The 13371-nt window shown below is 40.2% G+C and overlaps 1 protein-coding gene across 5 annotated transcripts in view; it reads left to right on the top strand.

Moving 5' to 3' along the window:
- The window catches only part of LOC140480791 (disco-interacting protein 2 homolog C), a 619093-nt gene that overhangs the window by 431464 nt on the left and 174258 nt on the right, over nucleotides 1-13371 (top strand). For all 5 annotated transcript variants that reach the window (XM_072576180.1, XM_072576182.1, XM_072576181.1 and 2 more), the window contains 3 exons: nucleotides 1619-1738; nucleotides 3971-4168; nucleotides 10514-10605. In XM_072576180.1, coding sequence (XP_072432281.1) covers nucleotides 1619-1738; nucleotides 3971-4168; nucleotides 10514-10605 — 410 coding nt within the window. The remainder of the gene's footprint in view (nucleotides 1-1618; nucleotides 1739-3970; nucleotides 4169-10513; nucleotides 10606-13371) is intronic.

Raw genomic sequence — 13371 nt, forward strand, 5'->3', positions numbered from 1 at the left:
TTTCTAATTGGCATGGATGGGTTGGACTGAAGGGTCTGTTTCCATGCTCTACATCTCTATGACTTGATATAATCAAGGCTTTGCAAAAACAAGCTAAGAAAGCTTTCTTCTAGGTATTGGTGTTTCATCTAATCAAAAGGGAAACAAAAATACAATATCTGACCTTTTAACCTATAAGCCTAAAGCACACAATGTACTTTGTCTCTTATCAAATTCATTCAGTGAAGACCAAAAAAAACAACGTTACTCTCCAGAAACACCTTCACTCTCTCACTGTTTTATGGCTACTAAAATACCTACAAGTTAGTTATTAAACCCCTTCAGAGAGACAGACCAAAATCAACTAGCCAATAGCTTACATCCAACTCAAAGAAATAATATTATAACTTAGATAAATCATACATCACATGGGGAATTGCAACTATTTAGCTACATTAATCAGATGTTCTCTGGATCATGCATACTATTCTCTATACATTATCAATCCCTGTTGGCCTGTCACTGATCAGAGCTAGTTTTCATACGGAGAGGGGACGTATAATGCAAACCACAATTGATCCACTTCTGGCTATTTGATTTGATATAAAGTGGGATTTGTGTCTCCTCTGGTAGCTCAAAAATTGTGTATAGTGAATAGTTATAAAGAACAAAAATATTTCAGGCATATTCCCCAGACTGGTGGTGATGATTACCTCCGTTATTGTTGTAAATATTCAGCTCGACACATGCAGTTGAATATCCGTTATTATGCACCGAGAAAGCTTATTTGAGGGGAACCAATAGGGCATTTTTCAACTGTGCATTAGTCTGGATAAGTGTCTCCAGAAGGTGAAGTAATGGTATGAAAGTGACAAGATTGCTCGCGCTGTATTCCCAATATTCCCAGTATTGTGGGCCTTCATGCCCACAATTCAAGTCTTAATCATATTGCTTCAGGATGTCATTGGGCAACCTGGGCTGATTGTTTCCTTTGTGCAGTATAACAAACCCGATCTTCGCTCCTGCACTTTCATGATAAAGGTTAAAGGTGAAAGTGTGCTGCTAGTTATAATGAATTGTAAGGCTTAGATCTTTTTTTCATTTAGTTTATGCAATGCGTTGTTCGCACTGAAATGAAAGGATGTCACTGTGAATTGATCCATCTTTCCGAACTAAACCTTCTTCCAAGTTTAGCATGCATTGCAAGATACAGTTTACTGATGATAAAGGCTAGCATTAAGCCAGTCCTGAAGTTGAATGTTAATATTTTATTGAGAAACTCCTGTTTATCCAAAGTTGCTGACTGACATCAATATGTGAGTGACCATGATTTTGGTAGAAATAATAGTTTTGGGTCAGTAAAATCAGCTTTCTTGGTACCAGCTGCTTTAGGTGTGAACCACACTCTTTCAATGTTTCAAATTGTTCAGTCGAATCACTGAAGAATAAAATGTTGTGTTCCAGTGTGGGGACATTGTTCGATTGACAATATCTTTATTTTTGAATTTTGCTTAGAACCATTAAGACCAGCTAAGTAATGAGGACTCTCACTACCAGCTCTGCAACTCTACCCATTTTCTGACAGCAGGACACTGTGTACATTAGTAATCCAATTTATTTATTGATCTCATTTGTGTAGGAGTACCAGTAAGCAGCCGAGTCTCTGCAAAGATCCAGCAGCTTGTAAACACCCTTAAGCGGCCGAAACGCCCTCCATTACGAGAATTCTTTGTTGATGATTTTGAAGAATTACTGGAAGGTAAACTTTGAGTATTGGGGTTTTATTCCAAACTGAATTTATTAAATATATAAATGTGCATAATGCATAATAAAATTCACATTAGAATTTGCATATGTTGGAAACAGCGCTATCCAAACATTTACAATACCATGCCCTTGCCTTCATCTATCATCCTGTCCTTGTGAACTTACATTGGCAGATGGTTCTCAAATCCACACATTCCTATCCTCATGTATCGATCCTTTCAGCACTTCACTCCTCCTTATCTCCCTACCTTCATTAGGCCCACTGATACTCCTGGCCTCCCACAACACTCTCTTTGACCAGAGCTGTTGTATCACCTCTCTCTCTTCACCACCATTGACAACTTGACCTGAAATCATCTGGATTAGAGTGGTGCTGGAAAAGCACAGCAGATCAGGCAGCGTCCAAGGAGCAGAAAAATTGACAGTTCAGGCAAAAACCCTTTATCAGGAATGAGGCTGGGAGCCCCAGGGGTGGAGAGATAAAATTGGGAGGGGGTGGGGATGGGGGTGAAGGTGATAGGTCGGAGAGGAGGGTGGAGCGGATAGGTGGGAATGAAGATAGACAGATAGGACAGGTCATGGGGACTGTGCTGAGCTGGAAGGTTGGAACTGGGCTAGCATCTGTAGTACCCCACTTCTGCCGAGCTGAAATCATCTAGAGCCCAGCTCTGGAACTCATTTCAACTCATCAGCTTCCATGAAATGTTTACAGCTCTCCTTTAGACCTACAACATTCACTAACCTTTGAGTGACCTGCCTTACCATCGCCTCCCTTGGTCCATTGTTCATTTATGCTGATTATGCTCAGTAGGTGAATGCACCACCTAGTGGGACTTTGAATTGCACATGTGGTATGGCTCCTTTGGATCATGTACCACATTTAGTTTTGAGAACTGACTTTCAGGAAAGGTATGTTAACTTCAGAGTGCACACAAAACACATTCAATGCAAAAATGCCAGTGTTAAAAGAATTAAATTGTGAAGACAGGCTGCATTAACATGGTTTGCATTCCCCTGAGTTTAGAATATTATGGGATGATCTACTTTAGGTGTCAACCTGATATGGTGTTTTGGTGGTGTTGATAGAGAGAACTATTGTCCCTATTAGCCAAAATCTAGATCAAGGAGTTAAAATTTCAGACTTGGAGCTCTGCCATTTGAATCAAATCAGGAAGCATTTTTATACCTGGAGATGGTAGATGTATAAAATCCAATGACAATTCCCAGTGCCAACCTGATTAGTTACTCCAACCTGTGTGGAATTTTACATGGGATGTACAGGCCTGTGGAGACCCAATAACAGACTAATTAATAGCTATTTAAGGGTCTTATCCCACCAACATTGGTATTTTAGCCCCTAGGCTCACCAGAGGTATCCCCCACCTCCATGAGCCTTCCCTTGGCCTTGTGAAGATGGCTGTCCACATTCCTCACCCCCTTTGCTAAGACCTTAAAACTCAGATGTATCTCGGCACCTTGGCCCAGTAATCCCAGCCATGGTCCAATGGTCAATAGCTCTCTAAGGTATAAACTTAATCCTGTGAAAGACGTAGAAAACCCATTTTCAATCAGCCATCACTGTTCTGAGTGATCAGGATTGGGTGGAATCCGCATTGACATTTTAGCTGATGTGGGAGTTGAGTGGAGTGTGGACTGAGGTGCCTCTTAAAACCAACCCCACAAAGTACAGTGTCCCTCTTTGAAAGTTCTTCAACAGAAAGGCCATTGGAATCACTGATTTTTGTAGAACAAAAATATAGAGGGATGTGGAGCAAATACTAGTAAATATTGAGGTATAGCTAAGCCATAATCTGATTGAGAATGACACACTCATATTTTTATGCTTCTGAGTTATGTCAGCCAAAGTCATAGAAGTATAGTGCATGGAAAAAGTGACGGAAGGGACATACTACAAATAACTTTAGCTATCTTCCCTGCACCTGCACACATCCCTGCACACAACCCACATATAAAGCAAGAATTGACCAGGGCTGACTCTATCTGAGTATGTCACACTGACTAAACCTGAAATCTCGCACGTAATGTTCCTTGATTTCCTAATGGGGAGGATAGTTTATCATCTAACCATCAGGATTGGCCATAGATAAAACATAATTTACTGATGGTAATGTTTTGAAGTCAAAACAAACTGTGTTTTGAAAACATACAAATGGCACTTAAAACTCCTCCAGCAGAAATATTGACACTCTCAATTCTATTGCAGTTCAACAGCCAGACCCTAACCAGCCAAGACCAGAGGGAGCACAAATGCTAGCCATCAGGGGAGAGCAGCTGGGAGTAGTAACGAACTGGCCGCCATCCCTGGAGGCAGCTCTTCAGCGCTGGGGTACCATTTCTCCAAAGGCACCTTGTTTGACCACCATGGATACAAATGGAAAACCACTTTATATCCTTACATACGGTATGTCTACCCCTTTTTTTTAGTCCAGACCATTTTGTTGAGTATCTCATTACCTGGAGTAACAAGGAAAGTAATAAGGGACATGGTGGAATAGTGTTCTGGTAAGTCAGAACCCTAGGCTAACATTCTGGAGAAGTGGGTTCGAATCCCACCACAGCAGATGGTGACATTTGAATTCAATAGAAGTCTGGACTATAAAACATGATGGCAGCCTTGGAAAGACTGTCAATTATTGTAAACACCCGTCTGGTTCACTGATGTCTTTACCTGGTCTGGCCTACATGTGATTCCAGACCCATAGTAACATAGTTGACTCTTAACTACCCTCTGGGCCTTAGAAATGGACAACAATACTGGCCTAACCAGTGATATCCACATTCCGTGAACATATTAAAAAGAAAGGCTGAAAAATCAGATTTGCTTGAAGTCTGCAATTTTCACCAAAGATGCAAGTCATCAGTTTTTGCCAGCTACATGGCTGTGATATTAAGTTCCTATAAAGTCGAAAAATTTCTGTAGTTATGCAAAGTGACTGTTACTCTATTCGAAGTGAAAGTGTTCACTGTTTTTCCGAAGCTGTGACATTATACACTGAGATTAATTTATACCTGTGGTGAGGACGATGAATCTGATGAAATATTGGCAGCAAAATAGGCCCTAATACAAACCACACAATGTTTCATTTAATGAAGCAGAGGTTGCACCAGATTTTGTATATAGTTGAGTTAAATTTTAAAATTCACAGATTTGGGCTCCTCTTGAGCTATGTGCTCAGAATTCCACAAAATATTGATCACTTTTGAAAATTAAACTTTTTCAAAGCATGTGCTATTTATTTTAAACTGATTTTTTTTACATTTATATCAGTTTTGTGCATCTTCTCCAGCTGCATGCACTAAGTTGACAAAATTTGAGTTGAACTAGGTTGTTCCATATGTTCTGTCCAGGGGCTCAATGCAGATTATAATAGCATTTCCCTGTCTGTATTTATCCCACATGATGTTTCAAGTGTTAGTTTTTAAAAAAAATACTCAGTTCCCAGGGGGGCTTTGAATCTTTGTGCCCTGCTCAAGAAGTATATTAAAAGGGCAAGTGAGTGCAAAGCTCTGAGCTGCAGAGGGATCTGAGTCTCCAAGTGCATGGATCGCAAAAGGTTAATACAGAGGTTAAGCATGTAATTAGGAAAACCAATAGAATGTTTTTGTTTATTGTGGGGGCAATTGAATACAAATGTAAGAAGGTTATGTTTCAGTTATATACGGCACTGGTGCAACCCGCTTTGGCGTGATATGTACAGTACTGTTCGCTTTATGGAAGGAACATAGAACATTTCAGCACAGTACAGGCCCTTCGGTCCTCAATGTTGTGCTGACCTGTGAAACCAATTTGATGTCAATGTGTTGGAAGAAATTCAGAGAGTTGGTTAACTAATGAGGAAGGGTTGGACATGCTAAGCTTTTTTCTCCTGGAGTTTGACGATAAGGAATGACTTGATTAAAACATAAAGGATTCTTTTGGAGGTCCAGTTATTTTGTATCTATCCTTCAAGGTGCTGAGTTGTTCTGTCCACAAGTCCATAGGATTTGACCATCATGAGCAACAAGTCAAATAGTGTAGGGAGCAAGCATGCCTACACATCACAAACCTGTTTACTTAAAGCAGAGGCAAGGCTAAAGATTGTCCAGTAGAGTTCCTTACAATTCCACTTGCTTCTGTCAGGACGGTGGCATTGAGCTCCTCTATCTGTGGTGTGGTAAGTGATTCTCCTAGTACAGACTTGTCATTCACCTATCAGTGAGCTACATGTGATATAGTTTGTTTTGGGCTAGTGGTGAGAATGTGAGATGGGAGAAGAAAGATGGTTAAAGCAATATATCTTGAGTGGGCAGAGAAAGAGAGAAAAATAATCAGTTAACTTAATTTTTCCTCACAGCGCGCCTGCCTACCTTGTGCTGAGAAAGCAGCAAACCTGATACAATACTTTGTCAAAACCCCCACTAGCTATTGGAAGCTTTGTATGGAAGTACAGAACTCTGATGGCAGAAGAAGGGAAAGAGAAAGAGCATTACTGAATTAGAGGAAAGCTAGTTATGATAACAGTGATGTTGAACATTTGATAAAATAAATAAAAAGTTAGGATCTGAATCTAGTCTTTTCCTTTCATGATCTACCTGGTACACTTACACCACACACTTATCTGTGTCCTTGAATGTCATTGATTATAAAGTTCATTGCTGGTTTAATTAATTGTGGTGTCTTTAATACGATACAAAAGAATTTGATTGTGTAATGCCCGAGTAGGATTGCTGACACCTTAGCCCCCTCATGACATTGTAATTAATAGTTACTTGCACATAAGGTTATTAACTTCAGCATCATTTGTATAAGTTGAGGCTGGTATTTAAAGGTGAGGTTATGTAGATAATGGTAAGAAGATATTTTATCATGGAAGTTTAATATTTGTTTAGCTCTTGGAACTGCTAGCTCTATTTGGACTCAAGTTGTGAAGATGAGGTTTGTTCTACGTAGAATATGGGTAATTATGACATTTTCAATGTACAATTAACATCCAATTGTTTGCAGCTATTTCTAGACTTCCTTGCGGATGAAGTAATCACTATGTCATGGTAAGGGAATAACAACAGGAGTGTGCAGAGCTGGTTTGAGGTTGCCAGATTTAAATTAGTCCTGGCCATGTTTTTGTGACATTGATTTCCTGAGTGATCTATCTTCTTTCTGACTCTTCTTCAAGAATGTGTTGTATGTTTTGTAAGAGAAATCTATCTAAATGTTATTACTCCAGGAGTTATTCAATAACAATTATGATTGAAAGGTTTTCTATGGGTAATGTGTGCAATTTAAAAATTTATTAATGGTTTTATTAAAATCAGTTAACAGATGACTGATCTTACTGAGTTAGAAAATACAAATTATTTCATTGGCAATTTTGCAGCCACGCAACATTTGGTAATATAACTTAAATTGTATATGTTTGTGTATGTGCATATAGTATATTTATAGGTATCTCTTAGTCCCTCTTTCTGGAAATTCCAGCACTTTCTACAATTTATTTAAACTCCTTCAATAAACCTGAATACGGTTTAGATGTTAGAGAATAATGCTCATAAATGATTTTTTTTTCATGATTAAGCACATGGAGCTAATTGTATGACATTAGTTTGTTGATGTCATTAAGTGACACAGTAATTGACTTCCATTTTGAGAATCTAATATGATGTATTATGTACAAAAGTGATTCAATGCACTCTCCTTTACAAATCTAACTTAGCAAATATTGCACTAACTTCAGTGACAGGACTGCAAAAGAAAGGCCTTATGCAAAGAACTGTCCAATATTCTTGTAATCATTGTATTATTCTTTCTCATTGAAGAAAGGCATCATCCAACATACAGCTGAATTTTAAATTAAAAATAGTGGTTGGTTTAGGTTGGGTGTGGCATTAAAGTCATAAAAATGTATTTCCTGACTGAGACACTGCCCCCTACCCTGAAACTGCACATTTCCAAAGCTCTGAAGCCAGAAGGTAGGTGTGATTACTCTCTGTAGGGAGATTGGTGAGAACTTTAAATATAATTACCAGCTATAAGCCTCACTGACCTGCTGCCAATCTTCCTTTTTATCTGCCGTTGGCCTACTTTCCTGAGCATAAAGAAATCCAGTGGTTTCACCAAAGCGTGGACTGTGGGGGTAAGTGCCTTTATACCACCTTCCTGGATGCAGGTGCCAACCTTTGCAGCTACCATAATTAGTGGGGATGTGGTGATGTACTGGTATTGCCATTGAACCAATGATCCAGAGAGCCAGACTAATGTTCTGGGAGCATAAGTTTGAATGCCGCCATGGCAAATGGTGAAACTAGCATTCAATAAAAGTCTGAAATGAAAAGTTGGTCTTATGAGAACCATGTGACCATTGCAGATTGTCTCACATAGCCCATCAGGTTCACTTAGGAAGATTATGGAAGGAAATTGGCCATCCTTACCTTGTCTGGTCTACTTCAGACTCCTGATAATGTACCTTTGAACTGCCGTCTGAAATAGCCTATCAAACCATTCAGTTCAAGGGCAGTTAGGGATAGGCAAAAAATACTGACTCAGCCACTGAAGTCCACATGCCATGAACAACCTTTTTTTAAATAAGCCCCCCTCCTCCCAACCTTCCCCTCTTGAGGCCTCCAAACTTTCCAACTGGCTGCTGTTTCCTCCACATGCTTCTCTCCCAGTGCTCCAATTCTCCTAACTACTAAAACCTCCAATGTCTGCCATTCTCCCCAAGGTTCAGCAGCCTGCCATTCAACCTCCTCCATTCCCTGTTTCTGACTTAGTTGCTTCTGGCTCCCCTACCTGACTGGAAGCTCAGCCCATCGAGCTTGGTCTGCAAGTGGGGAACTGATGACTGACTTCAGAGTTCTAGCTTCACAGCATTCTAAGAGAAAATGCTGAATTGCTTGTTCTCCGGGGCTGCTTCATTGACCCTCTCATTGCTGTTTTTGTAAGTGAAAGGTCTTCCCAACCGCTTACTTCAGGATGTTAAAAGGACTTTTCAATGTCTCTGGAAATTCATTTGGAGCACATAAGTTTCAAGATCTTCTGTGTGAGACTATTGATAAGCCCTTATATTGTCATTAACAGTTTAGTTATGGAGTGGGCACGCTGTAATGTCTCTGATCAGGAAAGGTGGAACATATTTACAGTATCTATTCAACTCTTGTTACTATTAATTAGTAAGGCCCCAACAAGACTATTGCGGCTATTTATGAAGACCACACTTTCGTAAAATGTCAAGGCATTCAAGAGGATACAAAGTGATTTGTTAGAATGGTTGCTGGGACAAGAGAATACAATTTGCTCAATAGAATGAAAGAACGAGTGCTGCTTTCCTTAGAGAAGAGAAAGCCATGAAGAAATTTGACAAAATTGTTTAACATCACAAATTGTTTTGACAGAGTAAATAAAGGAAACTGTTCAACAGAAAATAAGAGTGATATGAATGGTTCAGATTTGGATCTCAGACTGGCTGATTAGTGAGGATCCTGATGGGTCTGTTGGATTCTGGGTTAATAAGTGTGCACTTCCCTGAACCCAGCATCAATCATGTGACCATTGCATTAACACTACTGAGACCCATCTTGACTTGTTTGGAATGCCATTTTCATACAATGAGAAGTTGAAAGCAGCCATTGTGTTTCAATCTTTCCTTTTTACTGGTATGAACCATAGAGACAGGCAGTCTGCAACTCCATAGATTTTTGGCCATTCCTAAACAATGAGATGTGTGAAATCCACAGATGGCATTGAGGTGTCCTGATCTATGTCCACCTTTAATAAGTATTCATCAGAGACTTAATGTCGGCTGTCATCCAAATGCCATGAGTCACATGTTATGCAGCAGCTATCTTAACCGTTTCTGTGTGTCCAGTTTTTGGAAGTATTGGCTAAAAGTTCATGATGTGACATGACATGTCAGGAAGTGTTAAGTTTAATGGAGAGTCTGACCTTTTAGAACATAAAACATGCATTTTCTGAAAGCTTTTTGAAAGGACCTTGCCTAGCCCCTGAGTGAAGAGGATACTTTCAGTTCGAGAGTGTAATTTGTTAGATACATGATATGTAATCGGCTATGTGTTCTTTTGCAGCTTTACTTGATTGTTTTGAAGAGTTACAGAGGATTTCTAACAAGATTGGTTTTCCCCTTATTTCTGCCTCCTAGGAGATTGCATGGTTAATGAATGCGTCAGCAGTTACATTGTCAGACACTGCTGGATCAGCTCTGCGTGTAGGGCCTCATTTTGATTTCTTCCCTTTCATTCTATTTTAAGTGCAATTGGATAAGTATTTGAAAATGTTTATGCCATAAAAGGGTATACAGAAAAATGTTCAGGCTTTTTTAGTTCTTGTTGAGGAGTTTGCTCCTAGATAATGAACCAAGTGGTCTTCTGTTTTTTATATTTGGCTGATAAAGCCGGTAATTAAATAACTAGTCTGTGTCAATTTAAAGCAATGCATATGTTTTCAAAGGACAAGGTATTTTCTTCTTGTAAATGGAAAATCTGCTATTTCATGTATGTCGCTTTGAAAAGGAAGAATGCAAAGTCCTTTTCCTTTTCTGTAATGCTATTGCATGGTCTGCCAGTGTTCATGTGTGGCTTTAATGCTTTGAGTTTTTGATGTGGATTGCAAATTTATATTCCAGTTTTCTGTAGAGCAAAAACTTTTGGCAATTGATTTTAAATTGGCTAAAGAGGCACCAGCACAGGTTTATTTTTGGGTTTTTTTTCCCCTTTGAATAATCACAGTTATTGGCATTTTTTTTTTAACCAACAGGGAAGCTGTGGACAAGAAGTATGAAAGTGGCTTACAACATCCTCCATAAACTAGGCACCAAGCAAGAGCCAATGGTCAGACCTGGAGACAGGGTGAGCATGGAGCACACACTGTTTTAGAGCGCTTGAGAACTGAAAATGCTCTTCCTGGGTTGAATAAATCACTTTTAGAACACAGAACGTTGCAGCACAGTACTGGCCCTTCGGCCCTTGATGTTGCACTGATCTGTGAAACCAAACTGAAGCCCATCTAAACTACACTACTCAATTTTCGTCCATATATCTATCCAAAGACCATTTAAATGCCCTTAAAGTCAGTGAGTCTACTACTGCTGCAGGCAGTGCTTTCCATGCCCCTACTAATGTCTGAGTAAAGAAACTAACTCTGACATCTGTCCTATATCTATCACCCGTTAATTTAAAGCCATGTCCCCTCACGCTAGCCATTGCCATCCGAGGAAAAATGCTGTCACTGTCCACCCTATCTAACCCTCTGATGATCATATATGTCTCAATTAAGTTACCTCTCCACCCTCTTCTCTCCAACGAAAACAGCCTCAGGTCCCTCAGCCTTTTCTCATAAGACCTTCCCTCCATACCAGGCAACATCCGAGTAAATCTCCTCTGAACCCTTTCCAAAGCTTCCACATCCTTCCTATAATGCAGTGACCTGAACTATACGCAATACTCCAAATGCGGCTGCACCAGAGTTTTGTACAGCTGCAACATGACCTCATGGTTCCAAAACTCAATTCCTCTCCTAATAAAAGCTAACACACCATATGCCTTCATAACAACCCTATGAATCTGGATGGCAACTTTCAGGGATCTGTGTACATAGACACAGAGATCCCTCTGCTCATCTACACTACCAAGAATCTTACCATTAGCCCAGTACTCTTTATTCCTGTTGCTCCTTCCAAAATGAATCACCTCACATTTTTCTGCATGAAACTCCATTTACTTTAAGTACATTTAAGTCGTCACTGGACAAGCATATGGACGTACATGGAATAGTGTAGGTTAGATGGGCTTCAGATTGGTACGACAGGTCGGCGCAACATCGAGGGCCGAAGGGCCTGTACTGTGCTGTAATGTCCTATATGTTCTATTACCATCTCTCAGCCCAGCTCTGCAGCTTATCTATGTCCCTGTGTAACCTACAAAATCCTTCAGCACTATCCACAACTCTACTGACCTTCGTGTCATCTGCAAATTTACTAACCCATCCTTCTCTCATTCAGGTCGTTTATAAAAATAACAAACAGCAGTGTACCGAAAACAGATCTTTGCAGTACACTACTAGTAACTGAACTCCAGGATGAACATTTCCCATTAACCACCACCCTCTGTCTTCTTTCAACCTGCCAATTTCTGACCCAAACCACTAAATCACCCTCAATCCCATGCCTCCGTATGTTGTGCAATAGCCTACCATAGGGAACCTTATCAAATGTCTTACTGAAATCCATATGCACCACATCAACCGCTTTACCCTCATCCACCTGTTTGGTCATCTTCTCAAAGAACTCAATAAGTTTGTGAGGCATGACCTACCCTTCACAAAACCATGTTGAATATCCCTAATCAACTTATTCCTTTCTAGATGATTATAAATCCTATCTCTTATAATCTTTTCCAACACTTCACCCACAACCAGAGTAAGGTTCACTGCTCTATAATTACCAGGGTTGTCTCTACTCCCCTTATTAAACAGGGGACAACATTTGCTATCCTCCAGTCTTCTGGCACTATTCCTGTAGACATTGATGACAGAAAGATCAAAGCAAAAGGCTCGGCAATTTCCTCCCTGGCTTCCCAGAGAATCCTAGGATAAATCCCATCTGGTTCAGGGAGCTTATCTACTTTTACACTTTCCAGAATTGCTAACACCTCCTCCTTATGCAGCTCAATTCCATCTAGTCTAATAGCCTGTATTTCAGTATTCTTCTCGACAACATTGTTTTTTTTGTGTGAATACTGACGAAAAGTATTCATTTAGCGCTTCTCCTATGTTTTAGATTAGATTAGATTCCCTGCAGTATGGAAACAGGCCATTTGGCCTAACAAGTTCACACCTACCCTCCAAAGAGTAACCCATCCAGACCTATTTCCCTCTGACTAATGCATCCAACACTATGGGCAATTCGGCATGGCTAATTCACCTGGCCTGCACATATTTGAACTGTGGGAGGAAACCGGAACACCCAGAGCAAACCCAGAGGAGAATGTGAAAACTCCACACACAGAGTAACCCACAACTGGAATTGAATCTGGGTCTCTGGCGCTGTGAGGCAGCAGTGCTAACCACTGAGCCGCCGTGCCACCTAATTTCCGCTGACTCCATGCACAACTTCCCACTACTATCCTTGGTTGGCCCTAATCTTACCCTAGTCATTTTTTTATTCCTGATATACCTACAGAAAGCCTTCGATTTTCCTTGATCCTATCCGCCAACGACTTCTCATGTCCCCTCTTGGTTCTTCTTATCTCTTTAATTAGGTCTTTCCTGGCTAACCTGTGACTTTCAATTGTCTTAACTGAGCCTTCACATCTCATTCAAACATATGCCTCCTTCTTTCTCTTGACGAGCGATTCAACTTCCTTAGTAAAGCACAGCTCCCATGCATGACAACTTCCTCCCTGCCTGACAGGTACATATTTATCAAGGGCATGCAATAGCTGTTCCTTGAATAAACTCCACATTTCAATTGTGCCCATCGCCTGCAGTTTCCTTCCCCTCCTAAGCATCCTAACTCTTGCCTAATCACATCGTAATTGCCTTTCCCACAGCTATAACTTTTGCCCTGCGGTATATACCTATCCCTTTCGAACGCTACAGTAAACATAACCAAATTG

This window comes from Chiloscyllium punctatum, chromosome 8, assembly GCF_047496795.1.
Source record: "Chiloscyllium punctatum isolate Juve2018m chromosome 8, sChiPun1.3, whole genome shotgun sequence".
In the NCBI taxonomy this organism is placed as follows: domain Eukaryota; kingdom Metazoa; phylum Chordata; class Chondrichthyes; order Orectolobiformes; family Hemiscylliidae; genus Chiloscyllium; species Chiloscyllium punctatum.